The sequence below is a fragment of the Macaca thibetana genome, chromosome 1 (genome assembly GCF_024542745.1).
Source record: "Macaca thibetana thibetana isolate TM-01 chromosome 1, ASM2454274v1, whole genome shotgun sequence".
Taxonomy (NCBI): Eukaryota; Metazoa; Chordata; class Mammalia; order Primates; family Cercopithecidae; genus Macaca; species Macaca thibetana.
This window is the reverse complement of record NC_065578.1, coordinates 99,285,133-99,310,001: the sequence shown is the minus strand read 5'-3', so window position 1 is coordinate 99,310,001 and position 24,869 is coordinate 99,285,133. Positions and strand designations below refer to the sequence as shown.

At 34.8% G+C, this 24,869-nt stretch overlaps 1 protein-coding gene across 3 annotated transcripts in view; it reads right to left on the bottom strand.

The window, feature by feature from the left end:
* Positions 1-24,869, bottom strand: part of AGL (amylo-alpha-1, 6-glucosidase, 4-alpha-glucanotransferase) — a 72,755-nt gene that overhangs the window by 26,344 nt on the left and 21,542 nt on the right. For all 3 annotated transcript variants that reach the window (XM_050778620.1, XM_050778610.1, XM_050778628.1), the window contains exons 8-25: positions 23,176-23,299; positions 22,729-22,831; positions 22,530-22,627; positions 21,045-21,184; positions 19,812-19,999; positions 17,448-17,571; positions 16,699-16,862; positions 16,320-16,421; positions 16,051-16,206; positions 15,807-15,957; positions 12,952-13,076; positions 12,745-12,857; positions 12,498-12,632; positions 8,761-8,891; positions 5,587-5,723; positions 5,207-5,340; positions 4,340-4,515; positions 253-355 (exon numbers count right to left, since the gene is read on the bottom strand). In XM_050778620.1, the coding sequence (XP_050634577.1) occupies positions 253-355; positions 4,340-4,515; positions 5,207-5,340; positions 5,587-5,723; positions 8,761-8,891; positions 12,498-12,632; positions 12,745-12,857; positions 12,952-13,076; positions 15,807-15,957; positions 16,051-16,206; positions 16,320-16,421; positions 16,699-16,862; positions 17,448-17,571; positions 19,812-19,999; positions 21,045-21,184; positions 22,530-22,627; positions 22,729-22,831; positions 23,176-23,299 (2,404 nt within the window). The remainder of the gene's footprint in view (positions 1-252; positions 356-4,339; positions 4,516-5,206; positions 5,341-5,586; positions 5,724-8,760; positions 8,892-12,497; positions 12,633-12,744; positions 12,858-12,951; positions 13,077-15,806; positions 15,958-16,050; positions 16,207-16,319; positions 16,422-16,698; positions 16,863-17,447; positions 17,572-19,811; positions 20,000-21,044; positions 21,185-22,529; positions 22,628-22,728; positions 22,832-23,175; positions 23,300-24,869) is intronic.

The window sequence follows — 24,869 nt, the reverse complement described above, 5'->3', positions numbered from 1 at the left end:
AATAAATTAGCTAATGCTAAAGATAACCTGTCTTGTAATATGAAGGACTAGAACTTAGTGACTTCAAAGATTTTCACCCCTTTGAAATTTTATGATCCTATTAAGTGAACATACAAAAACAAAATAAAAAATACCTAAAGAAAATACAGCTACCAAATGTTGAGAAAAGATGGGTAAGAAGGAAAGCTTGAAGAACACGTAAAAGACATTCAGACATAAACTTGCAGTACAACACTTTAGAGGATCTCCTACCTGGCTTCTACATAGCGTCCAGTAATCAGCAGTATGCCTCTAAATGCAATAAAAGTATCCCTTCCCCAGCAGCGGAAAATACCAGAAGAAAAATGAGGTAAGCCTAACGGAAAACACAACAAAATAATACGTTAACCAGAATAATACACACAAACCTATGAACTCCATTACTATAGAACAGTTCCTCTAAACCGGGGGTACAAGACAGGTACCTGCAAATCCTCTAAAACCATCCAAAATTATTTGTGCTAACTTTTGTCAAATGAGATTCCATCCTCTTATTAGATTCCTAAAGGAATCTATGACCTAAATAAGATTAAGAACCACTGCTATAGAGGGATACTTATCTAAATTGAGGTGTGAATACACAGGTAAACTTTTCTTCTTTCTGAGAGAGGGTCTGGCTCTGTTGTCCAGGCTGGAGTGCAGTGGCACAATCTTGGGTCACCGTAACCTCCACCTCCTAGGCTCAAGCCATCCTCCCACCACAGCCTCCCAAGTCGCTGGGAGTACTGGTGGACACCACTGTGCCTGGCTATTCTTCATACTTTTTGTAGAGAATGAGGTTTTGCCATGTTGCCTAGGGTGGTCTTGAACTCCTGAGCTCAAGTGATCTGCCCAACTTGCTCTCCCAAAGTCCTAGGATTATAGGCATGAGTCACTGTACCTGGCCAAACTTTCTTTTATAAATTAAATTTAAAGAGTAAAATCGGAGATCAAATACTTAACACATAAACACTAAATATTAATTATATATTTAAAAAGACGCTACCTTGAACTTAAGGATAATAAATAAATCAAAATATGAAATTATTAACTTAATGATACCTAATTAAGTATACTTATTGATCTATCACTTGAGTCAACATTTATTATCAAATTTCCCACTAATTTAAAATAACTTAAAAGTGTTATGGCCGGGCGCGGTGGCTCAAGCCTGTAATCCCAGCACTTTGGGAGGCCGAGACGGGCGGATCACGAGGTCAGGAGTTCGAGACCATCCTGGCTAACACGGTGAAACCCCGTCTCTACTAAAAAATACAAAAAACTAGCCGGGCGAGGTGGCGGGCGCCTGTAGTCCCGGCTACTCGGGAGGCTGAGGCAGGAGAATGGCGTAAAAACCCGGGAGGCAGAGCTTGCAGTGAGCTGAGATCCGGCCACTGCACTCCAGCCTGGGCGACACAGCGAGACTCCGTCTCAAAAAAAAAAAAAAAAAAAAAAAAAAAAAGTGTTATATTCTGTATACAATATGTACAATTTTACTTGTCACTTAAAAATTAATTTTACAGACAAAAACAAGGATTTAATGTGCCAAATAACTTGAACATTCTAGGTAATTGGAGCTTTTATATACAAGATAAAATAGTATGATTAATGGTGCAATCTAAAATTTTACTTAAAGATTGAGTTTGGTTTCTTATAAAACACTAAGGTCAGGAGTTTGAGACCAGCCTGGCCAACATGGTGAAACCCCGTCTCTACTAAAAATACAAAAAATTAGCCAGGCATGGTAGTGGGCACCTGTAATCCCAGCTACTTGGGTGGCTGAGGCAGGAGAATTGCTTGAACCCGGGAGGTGGAGGTTGCAGTGAGCCGAGATCACACCATTGCACTCAGCCTGGGCAAAAAGAGTGAAACTCCGTCTCAAAAGAAAAAAAATTATGCTAAAGCACAAATATCACACATATTTTGGTTGGGGAAACTGAGGACAAATAAAATATACACAGCATTCATTTATAACTAACTTCTAAGCACTTAACGCTATTTGAAAATTATCTTGTTTGCTCCCTGTTGAATGAATGTATCTTCCCAGTAGGAAATAAGACCTATGAGTAGAAATCTCATCTACCTTGTTCACCAACAAGTATGTATTCATTGAAAATTGTAACTGTATATAATATATCCCTATAAATATTTGATAACTGAAATAAAAAACCAATATTAATATGTAAATTGAAAAGTGAAAGAACTTGACTAAAAGAAAGTTTTGGCAATTCTCGAGTATACTTCACAATTTAAGTTTCTGTTTATTGGAAATTAGATGTTAGTTTCTTCCATTAAGAAAGATAAGAATTAGACCCTTTTCCTACCTATGTGGTCTCCAAAATGATGGTACAAAATTTCCCCAAATACACTGTGTATTATTTACTTATGGTTAATATGTATGGTTTATATATGGATGATATATACATAATTTTGATGATAGCAATGACAGCAGCTAACATATATATAGCACTCTGTGCCATAAGGACACTTCCTAGTAGTCTGACCCATTTAATTCCATGTATGAAACATGAATATAGGTAGACTCAAAGGTGAGTCTGAATCAGTATATCCAAAAATATATGCAGTCTGTCTTTGTGAAAAAGTCAAAACTATAAAATCTCTAGCACTGATATATGGAAATGTTTGTATTAACTTTTTGACCTGTAAGAGTACACAACTAATAGATTTCATATCTTCTAAGTGATTTCTAATTTGTCAATTATTAGAACAGGCTACAATTTTTTTTTGTTTTTTTGAGAAAGGGTCTCCTCCCACCCAGGCTGCAGTGCAGGGGTGTGATCACAGCTCACTGCAGCCTCAAACTCCTTGGCTCAAGGGATTCTCCTGCCCCAGCCTCCTGAGTAGCTAGGGCTACAGGCACATACCACCATGCCTGGCTAATTTTTAATTTTATTTTGGTAAAGATGGGGTCTTGCTATGTTGTTCAGGCTGGTCTTGAACTCCCTGCCTCAAGTGATCCTCCCGCCTCAGCCTCCCAAAGTGTTGGGATTACAGGTATGAGCCATTGTTTTTAATTGTTGTTGCAATACTATAACCAAAGGAAGACATTCCCAATCAGTTTAAAATGAACCCCAAAAAACCTATCTGCAAATCTGAATACAGTCCGGTTTTTGCAAGTAAAGAGTAGGCAAACACTCCCTTGGGATGCTAGAAGCAAATATCACACTTTTACCTGTATTTGCTTATCAACTTAATTTTTTAGTTTTTGTTTTATATCATACCTGATAAGCATGTCAGATGTAACAGCTTATATCAGTATATCGTTTAAAGTGTATGTTTTGAAGATGTTTAACAACAGCAGTACACAATCAAAAAGGTTGAAATTACTACTTTTTGTAACAGGCTTCTAAAAAGTAGGCTTTAAAACCAAGTTATTTACATCAGTGTTTCTTTTGCCCCTCTGGCTAAGGTTGTTTCACGAGCATCTGCATGGATTCATGAGGGAACAACGGATACCAGGAGATCAAACAGTCAAGTGAAAATCTAAAAACACAATTACAGAACTAAAACAGCGTTTTATGAATGTTTCATGAACATTTTTAATGGAAAGGTAATTTTTATTTTAGCTGTTGGGTATCACTAAGTCTTTCTATCTGGTCTAAGTAGCTGCAAATTTAAGGGTAAAAGAGGGAATTACACAGATAACACTACTTCTTTCTTCCTGTAACTTGGTATTTTTCAGTTTAGTTTGGAAAGTTCTAAACTTCAGTTGTCTCAAATACTAAGTACTTTCTAGAAATATGCTTGAAATGTATTAAAAAGAAGACAAAAGCCTGTCCTTTAGTCTATTTTGCTTACTTGAATTTGTTACTTGATTCAGGTTTTAAATCTTCTTGGAATAAAGTATATTGATTCAAATGTTGAAAGCATTTGATTGCAATTAGACCCATGAAAAAAATTATTTAACATCTGTTTTATAATTTATAGGGACCTTTACATGATCTCTTGATAATTACAAGGTTGGGTTTATTTTTTAAAATTGGGGAAAAATATAGAAAAGAAGATAGTAAAATAAATTTGATTTAAAAAAAACACAGAATATCAAGAGTTGGAAAAATAGAAACATGAAGAAAAGAATCAGCTAGCCATAAAAAACACACATAAATGCCTGGTGCACAGTTATAATTAAACAGTATGCATAGTCACTATTTTTATGAGTGAAAATCTATGAAATGTACTAAGCGGTAAAATAAAATCTTAAGTAACGTTACAAGGTTTTTAAAAATAATCATTTTCCTGTAACTTTTCTCCTGTGAATACTACTGATTTACATATTTTAACCTTGTACATAATTCCTTACCTGCAGCTAGAGAAACACAACATTGCTCCTTTTCTTTTGTGATCTCATTTAATCTATAAGGTACATCCGTTAGTGCAGGTGAAAGAATTGGCAGGGAAGGGAATTTTCCTACTCCACACAGTTGAACTGAACCCAGTGAAAGGTGTTTCACAAAGGTTGAACCATTCTGAACAAAGCTGTAACAAAAGTGATGGAATTAATTACTTGTAGAAATATAAAAATTTTTAGCAGTTTTATTTTACTTGGTTTCTTTCCTTCAAATGATTTTTCTATACAATCTGTAACAATGGTCATATTAGTTAAAATTTTTTAAAATTTGGTTAGATTTCAAAACTGCTTTCATTTCACCCATTATTTTAGCTGGTTTACAGTCCACAGATGGTTGTAAAACAAATGGCAGAAATGAAAGTTTGTTCTTCTGAAATTATGTCCTAATCAATTTGGTGGCTCTCACTAGTACGCTTAAATTTGTGGTTCCATTTTAGGAAAATTCATCATTAAAGGCAAATTTCATTCATAATAATAGTGGAATTTTTTCCTCTTGATGAAAAATTAGAAAAATTATACATGTATGTTTCAGAAATTTTATCAATTAACTCAGTAAGTACATGAATACACAGAAACAATATAAAACAATACTCTTATCAATATATTTTATTAGCTTTTAGAACAGATTTTATAATATTCAAGCTTGTTTTTGTATGCCACACAGACTAAAGGATTCTAATAAATTTACTATCCACCTACAAGCCTTTTCAGTTCTATGACAGTTCTTCATGGTTTGGTTTTTTAAGAACATGTATGAAGTGACTCTGTATATAGTTTCTACACAGATATGCCCATTTATTCAAGTTTTGTTGGATGTACCTTGACATCTGCTTCCATGCTATATCCAGAAGAGTGGTATATGCACCAATTAATATAGCATCAAAGTAACATGGGATAAGGTAACGTGGGATCTGCTTCAGGTAGAAGAACATAGCCTGCAACCATTTACCAACCTATTATAAAAATAAATTTGAAAGTTAATTTGGTATGTGTATAGGCTAGGTGTGTTTATAGAGGTAAATCTAAACATGCAACTTTAGTAATCTATAAACCCTATTTCCATTTACTAGTACTGAAAGATGATGAAGAAAGGAGGAAAACAGTTCAGGTTAGAAAACAATCTAAATATTATATATAACATGGTAATATTTATTATTATGTCCTTGATTTTTTTGGGACTATAATATAGTTCTACTTACTTCAGCAATAGTTCCTGATCGTGAAATAAGCCGGTTACTGACATAGTCAATCATCCAATCTCCAGATCTCAAATTATTACAAAAAGGATGCCCCAAGTCATTCTTTGGTCTTATTTCTGCCAATACAGACATTAAACCTGAAAATGCAGAGACATGTCATGCTGTACTATCGGTAGCATCAATTTGTTCGTATATCCTCTAGTCCCTACTCTGCTAGTGTCTATTCTAGTGATTTGGGGTGAATACGTATTAGAGGCAGACACAAGGGCTATCCAGTCCCCAACAGCGCTTAATATAGTTGAAGATAAGTGTGACAATATTGGCTTGAGACAAGTTACAAAGGCATACTGAAGGAGACCACTGTCACAAGAGATATAAAGAGCTTTTCAGGATTCATAGCTTCTGGGACTGGTCTTATTCTTTTGGATTTTAATGTTATAATATTCAAGGGTAACTGGCATGGCTTCCCTGCCCAAAAGCATCTCAAGAAAGAAAAGTGATAAGCCTATGTTTTTTCATGTTGAAAAGTAGTGGGTTCATCAATATTCAGGCTAGATTTAAGGAAATCATAGAACTGGTTTCAGAGGGAGCAAGAACACCTATGGAGATAATAAGAGTAAAGTATACTTTGGAAGGAATTGTTGAAATTTAACGGGAGGTACTTAGAACTAAGTGAAATATCAAAGTGAGGTGTGTGTGTGTATGTATATATATACACATACATATATACACATATACTTAAAACATAAAGATGTTGGGAAACATATATATACACACATATATATATACACACACATATATATACATATACTTAAAACATAAAGATGTTGGGAAACATATATGTACACACATATATATATACACACACATATATAGACATATACTTAAAACATAAAGATGTTGGGAAACAAGACTATAAAATAATATTCTACATATGCCCTAGCATTTTCATGGACAGCAGATAATGCTCAGTAAATTTTGGTCTCACTGTGGAATAATGGAAGGACATAAGGAAAACAGTGTTTTAGAAACAGATCTGATGATGACCAATGAAATGGAATGATTTGCAGATGAGGTAACAAGATTTGGAAAATTGGTTAGTTGGTTTTGTTTATAGGACTTAGTCCTAGAATACAGTGAAAACTGGAAATAAAAAGGATATGGTGTACCCAACAGAATATGGAAAAGAATCCACAAATCATAATGACTGATTGGATATTGAGGATGAAAGGTGCAGATCCAAAATGGACTCCTGGATTCCAACATGACTAGATATACCATATTATAAGGAGGGAAATACATTTTGTTTAGGGGAAAGAAAGGTCAACAAAGTAGTTAAATCTGATTTAACCTGAGGCTCCTATTAGCAGCCTGCTGGAAATATGTGGGTTGCTGAAAATATTAAACGATCAGAGGGGAAAAGGATTAGTATAAAGCAGCAAAAAATAAACAGGTAAGGGCAATTCTATTTAGAAAAGATAAGAAGAATCATTTCATTAGAAAGACAAGGAGAATTAGCAAAGAAGCAAACTGAACTATAAGAAAGATAAAGGCTAGAAAAAGAGAACACACAAATTTGGTCTTTTTAGTGAACTAGAAGTAGTTTAACAACTCAGAGTGAAAATGAAGCAGATAATTACTTAAATCTGGTAACATATACACATCTTTCAAAAATTAATTAAATAAATTTATTTATTTTTTGAGACACAGTCTTGCTCTGTCACCCACGCTGGAGGGCAGTGGCATGATCATAGTTCACTGTAGCCTCAAACCTCTCTCCAGCTCAAGTGATCCTCCTGCTCTGGCCTCCCAAAGCATGAGATTATAGGCGGGAGCCACCATGTCTGGCTCACATATACTTCTTTCTTACAGGACAAAACATTTTGTGTTAAAAATGAGAATATTTTAGAAAAAAAATATCGTTAAGTTCAAAAAGTCTCAAAAAAGTTTATTGAGAACTGCTTATGTGCTTGGTTTTGTAGGAAATACAAAAGCTAAAAAACAAGAAGCATAAAAAAGATAAAACTTAATTCTTCTTTCTCAAGGTATGCAGCCTACTTACTTAGTGTGGTTTTAAGGCTAGAAATTTCCAATTACTTATTATAAACTAGGTGTCATCTAGTGAGCTGTTCACATGTATTAATTCATTAATCCTAACCATAATCCCTGTGGTAGGTACCACTCTGCAGATGAGAAGACTAAGCCATAGAGCATTTACTTCAGGTTATAAAGCTAGTCAATGTAACCCAGGAAATCTGGTTTTAAAGCCTGTTTCTTAATCACAATGATAAAGATTCACAAAAATCATTATACTAATTACCAAAACAAGGCAATATATTTCAAGGGCCAAGTAAGAGGTATAGAAAATAAATGCAATGGGTATCTGGAGGACAAAGAAATTACTGTAAAAAGCAATAGTTAAAGAAGCTTTTATGAAAGATGCAAGAATTAAATTAGTCCTTAAAGATGGGTTAGATGGACAAAGAAAGAGTTGAACAAAAGGCATAAGTGGAAAACTATATGAACTAGGAATACAGGTGTGATAAAGCAAATTTCTTAAACATCTAAGGAAATATTACCAACTAGATGAATTAAACTGATAAATATTTAATTCCTTTAACTCATCTTACAACTACTCTATGTTTTACTGTAAGTTCTCTTTACAAGATAAAACAAATATGCAATATTTCCCATTAGATTTAAAAAAAGGTGAATGGATTATATTTACAACCTAATCTCACTTGGGGCCCAAACAAGCATATTCTGTTTCTTCTTATATAATAAACCAGGCCAAGAAACATTAATTAAGGTCCAAGTATACATAAAGAGCTACACAGACCTTAAGGAAAGAGATAGAACTAGTAATTCTAGGTAAAATTTACTGGGTAATTACTTTGTGTTACATCCTGTTTTCAGTGTTTTATGTGAATGATCTCACTAATCCTCACAAAAACCTTCTAAATTAGATAATATTATTCAAATTTTATAGAGGCAGAAATTGGTGCACAGAGAGGGTATATTACTTGCCAAAGGTCAATCAATGAGTAGGAGCAGAGCCATAATTGCAACCCAAGCAGGCATACTCTGAGCCTATATACTCTATCGCCTGTAAAGAAGACACCAGACGACCCTAAAAGAAAAACACAAAGCTCAGCTGTCCTTCTATTTGCTTACCTTGAAGACCTGCATATTTAAGGGCTGACCAGTTTGGTATGTCATAGCACCCTCCACCATCTTCCTTTTCTTCTGATTCACATCGGTAAAGGATCTGATTTAGCTCAGCCAAAGTTAATTTGGAGGCAATACTAAGAATTGGAAAATAAAGATAACCATATATTGAAGTTTCGCTTGTTGTCAATAGAAACAAAAGAAGATAATCTGAATTATAATCATAAAATGTCTTAGCAGTATATGTTTTAGGAACTCAGCATTCAAATAAACATTACAGTTATACATTATAAGTAATTATTAAAGGACAAATTATGCAAAAGATTCAATTAGAAGCAACAATACTTCCAAACCAAGGAAATAATCAAGTACCAAATTGTATTGATTAGAAGTATGCTGGGAAAAAATTTTGGCTTCTATATCCTTGATCTTATAAATTTGTTTTTTTAGCCTTTCTAGTTTGGACTTAGTGTTTTCCTTCCTTCTATTATTTATTTATGTGTTCTCATCTGATTTCCCTCCTTTATATTTCCCTAAGTGAGACATCAAGAACTTTTTATGCTAGTTATTGTATACTAAGAATACTTATCAGAGGATCACTAAAGGAATAATAAAAAGTCAGTTAACTGCCTAGGAAATCACGTGCCCTCTGCCTTTATACTATTCTCCACGTCCCTCCTCTTCTCTTCTCTTCTCTAAGGCTGCACTGCCTCTCAGCTTGTTTATTCAAGAAACCAGGATTTTCTCAGATTTAAGATGCCTCCTGATAACTGTTAGAGGGAAGACTGACTATCATGGCCTTGATTTCCCTTTGTTTGGTCAGCAGTAAGACTGTATAACTGACCACACCTGAATACAGCTGAAACTGTATTTTCCTGTGCTTCTATAATAGATGCTCAGGTAATTTCATTTTACATGACTGCCATTTTATGTGAACACATATCCACTTGAATGTATATTCTTCTTTCTCTTTTAGTTCTGGCTCAATTTAGAAAATCATTGTCATCTGTGCTTTGTTCTCTCCATCTCAGCTTTCCTCCTCAGAGCTAGTTTGTGAGTCAGGCCTGAGTCAAATCATTCAGAAGCCTCAGTATCAACTCCATTCTAGGGCAATATTTTTCAACACACAGCCAGTGGACTCCTTGCCTAAAAATTACTTGGGGATCTTATAAAACTGCAAATTTTTTGGCCTTGCTCCAGAATAATCTGAGCAGGTCTGAGGAGGAACATGCATTTTACAAGCAGTTCACCCAACACAAAGCTGCTTCATCACAGATTTTTTGGTTAAGAATGCAACTACTTTATTAAGAATAGTTTGAATTAAGAGTTAATATCCTTAACAATAAAGTCTTACAAAACAACAAAAAAAGCTGAACACAATAGCAAAATGGAGTAATACATAAAACTACACTTCAACAAATACAAATGGCCAATGAACAAAATATTTAGCTTAACTAATATTTAAATTATATGAGATGTTATTTTTAACTATTTTATATATACCAGTTTGATTAGTAACAGCTAACACTTATCAATCACTATGTGTCAAAAACTATTGTGTTTTACTCAAGTAATCCTCACAACTCTGGAAGAAAGGTGCTATAATTATGTCTATTATAAATTCTCAAAGGTCTCTTTTTTTCTAGAGACAGGGTCTTGCTCTGTTGCCCAGGCTGGAGAGCAGTGGCACAATCATGGCTCATTGCAGCCTAGACCTCCTGGGCTCAACTGATGCTGATGCTCCTACTTCAGCTTCCTGAGCAGCTGTGACCACAGGTGTATGCCACAACTCCCAGCTAATTTTTTAAAAACATTTTTTAGAGATAGGGTTTCACTATGTTGCCCAGGCTGGTCTTAAACTCCTGGGCTCAAGTAATCCTCCCACTTTGGCCTACCAAAGTGCTGAGATTATAGGAGTGAGCCACTGCACTCAGCCAGGTCTTACTTCTTATAGCTAATAAGAGTCTGCAATGGAATTCAAACCCAGTTAGTCTGGTTCTATACTCCATGCCCTTAAACACTATATTATATTGTGGTATAATATATTGGTATTGGTAATGATGGAAATTCTTGGATAGAGCTGAAAGTATTAATTAATATAATCTTTCTGGAGGCAATTTGGCAGTATGTATTAAAAGCCTCAAACATATGGATATAGTCTAACCCAATGGTCCTTAACCTTTTTGGCACCAGGGACTGGTTTCACAGAAGACACTTTTTCATGGACTGAGGGTGAGGGAGTGTGGTTTTGGAATGATTCAAGTGCATTACATTTATTGTGTACTTTATTTCTACTATTATTATATTGTAATATATAGTGAAATAACTATACAACTCACCATAATGTGGAGTCAGTGGGATCCCTAAGCTTGTTTTCCTGCAACTAGACAGTGCCATATGGGGGTGATGGGAAACAGTGACAGATCATCAGGCATTAGATTCTCATAGGCAGCATGCAATCTAAATCCCTTGCATGGACAATTCACAATAGGGTTCACGCCCCTATGAGAATTTAATGCAGCCACTGATCTGACAGGAGGCGGAGTTCAGGCCGTAATGCGAGTGATGGGGCGCAGCTGTAAATACAGATAAAGCTCATCTGCCACTCACTTCCTGCTATGCGGCCTGGTTCCTAATGGGCCATGGACCAGTACTGGTCCATGGCCCAGAGGTTGGGGACCCCTCGTCTAACCCAAAAATTCCATTTCTGAAAATTTATACTAGTACTAATGATGACAAACTATGAGCATTTACTATGTGCCAAGCATTGTGTTAAGTGCTTTATATGTGTTATCCTATTTAATTCTTACAAAATTTTCCAGATGGGAGACTGAGATGATGAAAGTTCTAAACAAATTATCCAAGATCATACTGACAGTAATGAAGCTAAAGTTTAACCCAGGTCTAAACCTCAAAACTGGTATTCTTCTGTAGTATGCAGTGACATCTAGAAAGGGAATAACTAAGGATGAATGTACAAAGACATACTAATAGGGAATAATTAGAAGCAATCTAGATATCCAAAAATGGAAACTGTTTAAATAAATTACAGTAAAGCCACAAAGTAGAATCATATGTTGACATTTTTTTTTTTTTTTTTTTTTTTTTTTTTTTGAGACGGAGTCTGGCTCTGTCACCCAGGCTGGAGTGCAGTGGCGCGATCTCGGCTCACTGCAAGCTCCGCCTCCCGGGTTTACGCCATTCTCCTGTCTCAGCCTCCCGAGTAGCTGGGGGACTACAGGCGCCCGCCACCTCGCCCGGCTAGTTTTTTGTATTTTTTAGTAGAGACGGGGTTTCACCGTGTTAGCCAGGATGGTCTCGATCTCCTGACCTCGTGATCCGCCCGTCTCGGCCTCCCAAAGTGCTGGGATTACAGGCTTGAGCCACCGCGCCCGGCGACATTTTTTAAAAATGATGTGGTAAAGGCTATGAGGTACGCAACTTAATCTCAAATACTTTGGATAAATTGTGTGTGTGTGTGTACAGAGAGATGCATGTGTGTGTGTATGTATGCATGTAGGCATGTGTGTATCTATATCTATAGAGAGAATACACATGCAGGTACACACACAAATTATAAAGCAATACGGTAAAATGTTAACAACAGGTGATGCTGACACTGCTGGTCCTTGGACGGTACTTTGAGTAGCAAGGATATAGACGACCCTTAAAACTGCTTAATTCAGTCTAGTGGTAACTCACTTATTAAAGTGGCAAATCTCTATCAAACAAGGCATACTTACGAAGCAAAGGGAATTTTTAATATAGGATCTGAATTGTCAACAGCTAGGCTCCCAGATTTAAAGTGAGGACTGAATTGGGTCAGATGATTTCGAAGAATTCCAACAGCGACTTGTGCGTGTGGATCAAGACTAACTCTGAAAAAGTTAATTAAAAAGTGGTTAATTTTTAGGAGTAATTTATTCAAATTTAACAGGATATGCAAACTATTTTAAATATAAGTCAACAGTTTGAGCTCAGTTAACATACCTGAATATAATAACGCTTCCTGGAGACAAGTTTTCAAATTCTATTTCTTGAATATATTCATTGGGCCCTTTTGTGGCAACTCCAGCTTGTTTAACAATTTTACTTTCATTAAGCTTGAAAAAAATTACATTAAAAAAATCCATTCAACAAATAGTTCTAATGTCCTTAAAATGCTAAACATAGTAGTAAGATGAGAGTCCTAAATACCTGAATATGTTCTCTAATTTCTACTGTGATATCTGGCATTCCATTGATTGAATTCTCATCCTTCCTATAAGGTTTCGTATTTCTCTCAATAGTTCTAGCTTCAAGAACTACTTCTTCAATTTTGCCTAGGAATATATAAAAACATTTTAACAAAATTTCATATGGAATCATCAAAATTAGGAAGGCTAAAGTGGTTTCAAATCATTTAACTTAAAGTTGAAAAGAAAATATCAGTTAATTTTTTTTAGAAGTCTGAAAGTAGATGATTCTAACCAAGGTGCATTTTACATTAAAAAAAAAAAAAATTACGACTTAGTTAACAAAGCTTTTTTTGAAGTAGAGATGTATCAAAATAACAGCTTAGCTCTGGCGAACAACTACCTAATTTTGAGCAGAAAAAAAGCAAATCACTTGAAAGGCATACATTTTTTAAAAAATTGGAATATTTCAGATACAAAAAAAAAATTAAAAACCCAGGTTCCACTTCCTCACTTAAAGAAAAATTTACAAATACAAGTAAAGCGTCCGTGTACCCATTCTTCACTTTCAGAGGTAACCTCAATTCAGTTTGGTGCTCACTATTCCTGGCATTTTCACTACACATGCCTGTTTCCTTAAACAACATATATTATTTTCCCTATTTCCAAGTTTTATTAAAATGAATTCAAGGCCGGGCGCGGTGGCTCAAGCCTGTAATCCCAGCACTTTGGGAGGCCGAGACGGGCGGATCACGAGGTCAGGAGATCAAGACCATCCTGGCTAACACGGTGAAACCCCGTCTCTACTAAAAAATACAAAAAACTAGCCGGGCAAAGTGGCGGGCGCCTGTAGTCCCAGCTACTTGGGAGGCTGAGGCAGGAGAATGGCGTGTACCCAGGAGGCGGAGCTTGCAGTGAGCTGAGATCCGGCCACTGCACTCCAGCCTGGGCGACAGAGCATGACTCCGTCTCAAAAAAAAAAAAAAAAAAAAAAAAAAGAATTCAAATTACATATATTTGCAACTTGCTTTTTACTGGTCAACAATGTATTTTTTAGATTCATTCACACTGCTACATCAGCTCTAGCACATTTACTTCAAATGTCAAATAATATTCTACTGTATGAATATACCAAAATACATCTGTTCTATTACGGTTGTCTCTAATTTTTCTCTATTATAAACAATGTTGCAATAAATATTCTTGTGCATATCTTCAAATGGAAATGTATGAAAATTTCCCAGATATATACCTAGGGATAGAACTGCAGGGTCAATGGCTTATATAAAATTACAACCTTACTTTAAATAACTTAAGCTTTAGGTCATTAATCTGGCAATAGGTAACAGAACCTTTTGATCTAGAAATTCTACCTCTGTAAATATACACTAAGAAAATTGCTTAAAAGAAAAAACAATTATCCTTAGTGTATATTTAAAACACTACTAAACATACTAAAGAATATTAAAAACGGCATAACAACAATGTATGAAACATTTAACAAAACAATAATCACAATTTTGTGGACTGACAAGAGGAAATGTTTTAGGAATGATCCGTGACCAAAACAAAACCAGAGATAATATTGTACATTGTGATTGTTGTCCTATAAAACTAAATATGTACATTAGCAAAGATCAGATAAGGATAGTGAATATGAATTTGTGAACAATTAAAGAAACTTTTAGGTATTCAGGTTGATAATTTTTAAAAACAGGAACTATGCATACTCAGCAACTAGCAACCAATATAGAATATGATGATTTTTCTGGGAATTTTCATTTGGTCAATCAATCAACAAACTTTGACAGCTGCTGCATGAACAGGAGCACGGTATGCTATACCACATATAATAGTAAGACAATAAAATACACATATCCAGAAAAAAATCAAGTAATATTAAGGACACACCTCAGGGATGTATTTTATAATTTTTGACTCTCTGTGCCAAAGGAGTACATAGAGACTATAATTGCTGTATGTTCCGAAGAAAGAGAGATCACTGAACAAAGAAGGTGCAACTTTAGACCCTGAAAGATCCAGACAATTCACATAGTATTTGGGAAGAAGTAAAAATACCTATTTGGCTGAAATAGTGGACTGACATAGGGCTAGGATTGTAGATGAGGATGGATTATGAAAAGCCTTAAACATAAGGTTATATTATTTGCCATTTTAGTTTATATATTTGTATGTATGTCTGTGCATATACACAAAGACATATATTTATACATGTATATACATATACACTAACACAAATATATATATTGTTCTGCTAGAAGAGAAATAAATGTTCATTTTACACAAATTAGGAAATAAAATATAAACAAAAATATTTCACAACTCAAAAAATGTTAATATTTGAAAGTATTTCTGTCTAGGTTTTGTTCCACCCAGTAAAAATATAAGTTGCCAAAAATTTTTTTTTTTTTTTTTTTTTTGGAGACAGGGTCTCACTCTATCACCCAGGCTAGAGTGCAGTGGTGGGATCTGGACTCACTGCAACCACTGCCTCCTGGGCTCAAGCAATCCTCCCACCTCAGCCTCAGGAGTACCTGAGACTACAGGCATTTGCCACCATGTCCACCTAATTTTTTGTACTTTTTTTGATAGAGACAGAGTTTTACCATAATGCTGAGGCTGGTCTTGAACTCCTGAATTCAAGTGATCTGCCTGCCTCAGCCTCCTGAAGTGTTGGGATTATAGGTGTGAGCCATCATGCCTGGCAAAAGTTTAAATTCTTTTTCTCAAGTACATCCACAGTAGCACTGTGTTATAATATATATGATATATACATGATATGTAACTTTAACGTTATAGTATAATTTAATATAATGATATAATACAAATACAATAACAATTTTCAGATTGCATTACCAGGGATGCACATTTGAGGCACTTCCTTGCTGTAAAATGAAGTCTTGGGATTCCTGAAAGCAGTTCTAGATACAGCCACAACAGACTGATGGATGCTAGGTGAGTGTCTTGTTACTGCCACTATGTCTTCATCAACTTGATCCACATACACCTGAGAAGCAGAAAGAGCACCTAGATTAGCTTTCAAACTGGAAAGACTTACTCTGAAATTGAACCTGAAGAAACAAATTTAATAATTTCTTGCCTGAATAAAACCCTTGGCTCCAAGCTCCTGATGAAGCTTATTGATAGCACACCTGGCTGCAATAATGCCGCTTTGGAAATTAACTTCACCTGTATTTGAAGGCAATGCTTCAGGATTCCACTTAGTGTAAAACCGTTCCTCAGAAACCACTGAAATCTAGACAAAGGTAAAATTTAGCATGGATACATTTTAATTATAATGAATTTTTTTGATAAAAATGCCCAAAGTTATTGGCCATGTAGGTTTTAAAAAACAACATATAAACAAACCTGATGAGGCACTAATTCATCATAGCCTCTTGTACTTCCACTAGCACAACACGCCATAGAAACAATTGTAGTACTTGGAAGAGCATCATATGCTGATCTATGCTAGAAGACAACAACAAAGCAAAAGTTTGCTTTCTTTCAAATGCAAAATGCCATTCTATAGCATAATGAAGTAAAAGGATAATTACATAAATAAATTCATAAGGTAAATAAATTTGCTTTTAAACAAGCAAAACATTCTGAAAACTATGTATTATAAATCAGTTATAAATCTAAGACACTAGTTTGAAGTATATGGAAATGATTGTGACCAAGTGTTAGAGAGTTAAGTATCAAAGCATTCAGCAAAATAAGTACATGAAAAAGATTAGGTGCTTACCACAATAGGACACTCATTATCATGGGTAATATCCATAAACAAGGCATGTGCAATAGCTGGCATTAAAGGCCTCAAACAGGGCTGAACAAAGGATCCAACAGGTTCTCCTCCATATCGGTAAACTAATCTGCCCTCTTCATGACTATTATATGCACTCATTGCCTCTGCAGAGCATTACAGAATATTTTAACAATCTTCATTATTTATGTCCAGGAAGAGGTTAGATTTCTTATCATAAATGATTTTCAAAATAAAGACCACATCAACATTATAAAAAAAAAACTGCTTTAAGGATTTAAACAAATGTCTACTAGTTTAAGTGACAAAAAAGTTTTCCCCGTAACTTAACTGGAGAAATGGCTCATGTAAGGAAAAGGGAACATACGTTGTTTACTGGGATGTAAGCTACACAAAATTCAGTGTAAAACATCTAAACTTTACATCATATCTCCCAGTAGAAGATGAAAAACAGGTTTACGTATTTTCAGCAACAAAAAATGGTTTTGTTAGTGAGTCTTCAGTTCATCCTACTGGTCTTTCAATTTGAAATGAGGTACCTTACCCCCAAGCAGAAATTTATACTGATAAAAATAGAATGAGTCATATTAGAATATGTCATACAAACTATTTAAAAGAACATTAACTGTGTTAAAAAATTATTAAGCATTGCATATGAAGCTATTAAATCCTTTAATCTACTTAAACAAAAGCTAAAGTTTTAGATGGGAAATACACTCCAACAAGCCTACCTCTTATTAAGGAACTAATGCCCAGTCTAGTAACAAAGATATTGTCCAGATCTTCACTTCCTGTGAACAGTTCAGCTACTACATATAAATTGGGTTGCAAATTCCTAGCAGCATCCAACATGTACTGTAAAAAGCACAGCGACAAATGTAACAAATAAATGTAACAAAGAGAAAAGCAAGATAGGAGGAAGGAAGGAAACAAAAGGAGGCATGGATTTCACATAGAAAAATATGCAGCAAGATAAAATGGAAATTCAAGAAGAATTTCCAAATAAAATTTCATTGTACATATGTAAGAAAATATCAAACATACCAAAACACATAGAAACAAGAGAATTTATAAAGAGAAGAAAACAGTTAAAAAGGAAGATTAGATTTTGCAAAGATATTGAGACATGAGAGAGAAAAAGAAGAAGAAAAATGTTAGTTTCATATTACTAAATGTAAATCATAACACTACAATTCTGTTAGGCTTTCTCCCTGTTTGCTTATCTATCTATCTATCTATCTATCTATCTATCTCTATCTATCTATCTATCTATCTATCTATCTATCTATCTATCTATCTAATTTATTTTTGAGACCGAGTTTCTTTCTTGTTGCCCAGGCTGGAGTGCAATGGCGTGATCTGAGCTCACCACAACCTCTGCCTTCCAGGTTCAAGCGATTCTCCCGCCTCAGCCTCCTGAGTAGCTGGGATTACAAGCATGTGCCACCACACCCAGCTAATTTTGTATTTTTAGTAGAGACAGGGTTTCTCCACGTTGGTCAGGCTGGTCGCAAACTCCCAACCTCAGGTGATCCGCCTGCCTTGGCCTAAAAGTGCTGGGATTACAGACGTGAGCCACTGTGCCAGGGCCTATGTGCTTATTTTTAAAACTTTAATCAGACTTAATTTCCAGGTGGTTGACTAAACAATTATTCACAAATTCCCTGATGAATTACGTAGCTGTTGGAAAGATTAGGTCTGCTTGACCAGATTGAAGCCAGTTTCTCCTACAGATGATGATAAAACTCTTAAAAACTCTCATACCTTACAATTTCTACTTGTGTGATTTATATTTAACACTGGTGCTATCTACCTAGCTGTTTATTATAAACACTGGTTTATAATAAAAAATCAGATAGGTTCCAAACTGTTAAACATAACATTTGCACAAAGATTAATAAAATACTTGAAATTCTCTCAGCTAACAAGTAGAATCCTAGTTTTGTAATTTAAAATTAAGTTTGAACATTCTTTTCTGCCATATAATAATCTTAGAAGCATTTTTTTTTTTTGCTGTTGCTAAAAGCACAATAAAATAAAGCCGTCATTTTTTGGAACTAGACAATGTTCTATCAGCTTAACTAATGTTCACTAAATCCCTCCAAATCAAATCAATTTTTCATCACAGGACTTGAAACATATACATTATAATACTGCTTTAATATCATACAAATAAGATATTTTTCAGGTAAACACACATTTCCAAAGAACACCTAGGTGACACTGGTCACTAGGAAGCTATCAAAAATCTTACAAGCAGTGCTACTGTAGGGTTTCTAAAACTAATAAATTAAAAAAAATCTTATAAGCAGGATGAAAATTATGAGTTTAATTACAAAGTTGTATTAGATAGAAGGTAATATTGTAAGTATTGGCATTGTTCAGAAGTTATTGTAAAGAGCTCAAAGAGGAATAGACAATGTTTATGTTTACACTTATATTTTTATAAATAATAAAAATTAAATCGATGAGGCTAGACTGGCTTCAATATGCTATAACGTTAATTTTTTTTAAATTTTATTTTATTTATTTATTTTTTTAGACAGAGTCTCACTGTGTCGCTACGCTGGAGTGCAGTGGTGTGATCTCAGTTCACTGCAACCCTCGCCTCCTGGGTTCAAGTGATTCTCTTGCCTCAGCCTCATGAGTACCTGGCACTACAGCTGCACACCACTATAATGTGTAATAAGCTATTCACCTTCACAGTCACTTCTAAATATATTGAAAGCAACCTAAAAATAAGAAAAATTAACATTTATGTATTTACAGTAGCCAATATACATTTTATGTATTGTAAACACATTTCATGTATTTACAATAGCGCTCCATATTATCAGAAACAATATGATCAACTTCCCTAAATTAAAATTTTAAAATTAACTAGTTAAATATTTTGTAGCCCAGTATTCCATAACAACTGCATCAAAAGATTGTTAGAATTATGTTAATTATGCAATAGTGATAAACACTACCACCAAATCAATGTCAGTGTCCAACTAGCAAAAGGAAACATTTACCTGCATAGTCTACTTAAGGAAAGCTAGGAAAGAACACTGAATTTCTTTTCTTAATGTAGATAAATTGTTTTTCTGTACCTCAGCTACATGAAGAGGTGTTGAGTGGCAGTTATCAAGACGTACTCCCTGGAAATAAGTTGCAGTTATTTCAGTGTATTTTTTCATGTGTGCCCAGAGAAAAGGACAGTCCTCTGGTTTATTCCCATAGCGCAATTTAACACTGTCTCCCCAGCAAATAAGTTCTCTCCTTAGGTAAACTTCTGAGCCTGTTCAGAAAAGAGATTGCTTTCAATAGTTCAAGAAATAAAATGAAAACAATTACTTCATGGAAACACTGATTTTTAAATTGCTTTGATCATTTCTGCCACGAATGATATATTGGTTAAAATTGTATCTAAAGTGGTATGAGATAATGTTTTAAAAAATTAATAATAATTTATTTCTCATAGCTACTCTGAAAAAACTCTAGCTTATAGTTTCTTCTAAAAATGTGTCCTCAATTTCAAAAACCCAAGTCACTTCATAAGGGAAAATAGAAATGTTAATATCATAGGCCTTTCAAAACCATAGTTCTACCAAGACATTTAAAGCTCCATTTCCACCTCCTACTTATTTTCGGCAACAGGTTATATTAGATCCATGGCATACAGCAGAATGGCTTGATTTTGTTTCGAATGGCTAGAAAAAAGAGGGCAGAGATACTTACACCCAAATTTATACTCTTAAAAAAAAGCATAAGATTTCTGAATAAATTCTGATGTCACTAAAATAGACTTCTAGTTTTGAAATGTTAAAAAATAAATATATCAATGAGCTCCTGCAACATTCTTCCTGGTAATGAAATAGCTATAGAAAAACAAGACACTAAGAATGAGGGGGGACCTCAAACCATTAGGTTCTAGTTTAATTGCCACTGAAATGTTTTAATACCTCTGGCCAATGAGTGAAAATCTCTCTTATGACAATGTATTTGTAATAGCAGTGGTTTCAAACTTGTTTGTAAAAATGCAATAATATTTTGTCCAAATAAAAGCTTACATAGACCCACAGTATAGAAAATAGATACATAAAAGTTATTCCGTTTGAGAGGATAAAAGGTAGGAAGGCAAAGGAGAGGAAAGAAGATGAACTTTTTTATTTGTTGACTCCATGTTTTCTTTCTCAAATTGTATGTACCTCTGGTACCTTTATTGGTGAAATAGTTTAAAAACCAATAGAATAATGGGGAAGAAAATCAATAAAGCAGATTTTATCTTGACCTTGCCATGAACTATTCTTTCCCTATTCATAGAGAAGTTAAAAATTATATACCTGGTTCAGCAAAGTTTCGAAGAGGATCATCTCCCATTACCCATCCGTTGTGTGCCATCAGAAAACAAGCTTTATTTGGGAGATGAATCATAGATTCTTCCACGGAGAAGTCCATTTCTTCAAATGGGAAAGTAAAATACCTATTAAAATATAATTAAATATTAAATCCATACAAAGAAACTCCTTGGAGAGAATATGAATTTGCAACATTAAAACTAAACTTCTTCTCTAATGAATAGAATAAAATTAGTTTGATGCTATTTATAGAAAAAAAGTTCAACATAGGTCAAGAATCTTCAATAGACTTTTTGAGTAAATCTAGTAGAATGTGAGAAATAGGGAGTTAACACAACAGGATAGCTGGCTAACATTTAAAATAATGTTTAAAACTTCATAAAACTAGGCCGGGCGCGGTGGCTCAAGCCTGTAATCCCAGCACTCTGGGAGGCCGAGGCGGGCGGATCACGAGGTCAGGAGATCGAGACCATCCTGGCTAACACAGTGAAACCCCGTCTCTACTAAAAAAAATACAAAAAAAACTAGCCGGGCGAGGTGGCGGGCGCCTGTAGTCCCAGCTATTCGGGAGGCTGAGGCAGGAGAATGGCGTAAACCCGGGAGGCGGAGCTTGCAGTGAGCTGAGATCCGGCCACTGCACTCCAGCCTGGGCGACAGAGCGAGACTCCGTCTCAAAAAAAAGAAACAAAAAACAAAAAACAAAAAAAAACTTCATAAAACTATTTTAAAAAATCATGGAGGTAGCCAGGCATGGTGGCTCATGCCTGCAATCCCAGAACTTTGGGAGGCTGAGGCAGGCGGATTACCTGAGGTCAGGAGTTTGAGACCAGCCTGGCCAACATGGGGAAACCCCGTTTCTACTAAAACTACAAAAATTAGCTGGGCATGGTGGTGCACCCCTGTAGCCTGGCTACTTGGGTGGCTGAGGCAGGAGAATCGCTTGAACCCGGGAGGCAGAGGTTGCAGTGAGCTGAGATCGCGCCACTGCACTCCAGCCTGGGTGACACAACGAGACTCCATCTCAAAGAAAAAAAAAAAAATAATTGAGGCATTGATGTTACTTTGCAAAGATGTTTTAAAAAAAGACTCTTAAGTAAAGTTATGCAAAGGCTTTTACTACACTCTAGTTGCCCAACCTATGCTTCATGTCACTTACAAAGTAAGGAGCTAGATGCTTGCTTAAATTGATTAATATTGAATTTATCACTAAGTATGCAGTCCTCCAGAAACATTAAAGTAAATGATAACTATAAATTGGTTCATACTGATGACAGTTTCTCTAACAAAATATTTGCCTAATAAAATGAGTTAATATTAAGCCTATGTCCAAATCAAAACTTCTATTTCAATTTAAGAAATGTACTGAAGTCACATGTTAAAGAAAACATTTAGGTTAATTTCAGATGTTAAATACAATTTTCAATGTTCAACCATCAATAAGAAAAAAAAAAAACAACAAAAATGCAACACCTGGTAACTAAAGGATGCTTTCTAGTGACAGGTCCTAGTTTTGGACCATGGCCAGCCAGTCGTTCATAAAACACATTTCCCAAAAGGCAATTAACTGCCTGAAAAACATTAAATTGTGTTAGATCATCATCATCATCAAGACAACAAAAAAATAGTAATAAGATGCAAGGAAAAGCAGCAGTTCAAAAATAAGTAAAACCTGTTCCTGATGATAGTTAATGAGTCGATGCTTCTCTGAATTTAATTCCTCAATTCTCTGACGAAACCAATTACAGCATTCTTCAATTGCTGCTGGCCCATTGCTAGAGCAGATGGAGAAATGCAGATATAGTATTTAATGGCTTTACAGATTCTACATTTAAAAACTTTCTAACAAAGGTCACAGAAACCTTAAATATATTCATCAGGATTTCAATTATGGCTGATGATGTTTTTCAATTGTAAAAATGTTTATACACAAATATAGAAACATGGCCAACGCACAGAAAAAGTGGGAAAATGTCATGTGCTGAAATAGTAGAATTACAGTGAATTACTTTATTTCATTTTCTATTAAGCATTTTTAATAAGTAGTATGAAAATCATACTAGCCATAAAGGTTTATAAGTAATATTCTTTATTTCACAGAAAAAAACACATTACATACTCATGTGGTATGAAAGTCGTTAGTGCAATGTTCATATCTACAGTACAGCCAAACCGTCTGTATTCAGGATCTTGAATAATCTTAAGATGTTGGTTTGGATCAGACTTGGTTACTCTCCTATTTTCTAAAAGAAAAAAAGATGGTATCTTAAATGCAACTATCCACAAAGATTATAACTGTTACTATTTTCTAATTTGGGGCCTATAATTTTTTCATTGAAAATAAAACAAGTATTTCACAAGTATCGTTCTACTTCCTCTCCTCATCTTGCTGTGTGTGTACACACACACACACAGACACACACACACACACGAGGCGTGTGGAGAAAGAAACACAGAGAGACAAAAATAACATAAAAGAAAGACACAAAGATTCCTATCAATTCAATCCCAGCACCACTTTTCTGCCTACGTCAGCATTCACTTATTCTATTCTTTTTTTTTTTTAAACACATTAAGGACTTTAGTGGAACGTGTTTTCCTCCCATGTGCTACCAATATTCTAACATTAGGAGTTCTTTTTCAAGATTGCTTTCAAAGTTTGCTTCCTAAAGTCTTATTAACAACCTGACTTTCTTTGTATTCTCTAAAAGAAGCACACAGGCTTAATACTTTCTTTCCCTTTTCATCAACCATATTTTTTAGATAATAACTTAAAAATTAAAAGGGAAATAAATAGTTTTTGGGGAAATTTTCACTCTTTTTCTGGCACTTGTTTGTAATAAAATTAAGAATTGGTACAGGATTGCCTCCATTGAACTTGATTTTATATTAACTAATTAATTTCTATCTGGCTTATTCCAAAGAGACTTTGAAATGGCTTATAAAAACACAAAAAAACATAAAATAATGGGTTTCCATAGTGTAGTGGTTATTCATGTTCGCCTCACAAAACAGCATAAAATACAAATCGATTCTTAAAATCCAGTTTCTAAGGTTCATCTGCAAGAGTAAATATATGAAAACTGCCGCGGGCATGATGGCTAACACCTGTAATCCCAGCATTTTGGGAGGCTGAGGCAGGCGGATCACCTGAGGTCAGGAGTTCGAGACCAGCCAGTTCGAGACCAACATGGAGAAACCCCATCTCTACTAAAAATACAGAATTCGCTGGGTGTAGTGGCACATGCCTGTAATCCCAGCTACTCGGGAGGCTGAGGCAGGAAAATCGCTTGAATTCAGGAAGTGGAGGTTGCAGTGAGCGGAGATCATGCCACTGCACTTCAGCCTAGGCAACAAGAGTGAAACTCCATCTCAAAAAAAAAAAAAAAAAAGAACACTGCCAAGAAATGAAATGTTTGAAAAACAGAAAAAGCTATGCCATCAGTATAAACTTTAGTATTTAGTATTTAGTCTTTAGTATTGATAGAATAAAAGAGATGGATCAGTGGAAGAGCACAGACAACAGATGTATATTTTGTATATTACCATACACTATGAAGTATTACGGTGGTACTTCCAATCAGTATAAAAGGATGGATTTTCAACTCAATATAATTTTAAAAATACAGATCAAGTTAAATATCTTCTTTATATAATATACAAAAATAAATTTCAGGTATATTAAATACTCAAATGTAAAAATACAAATTAGAAGAAAAGAGAATGTTGATGGAAGGTCTTTTCTAAGCATGATATAAAATTGGAAGCCATCAGAAATTGAAAAGTTTGACTACATTGAAAAAAAATGTCACC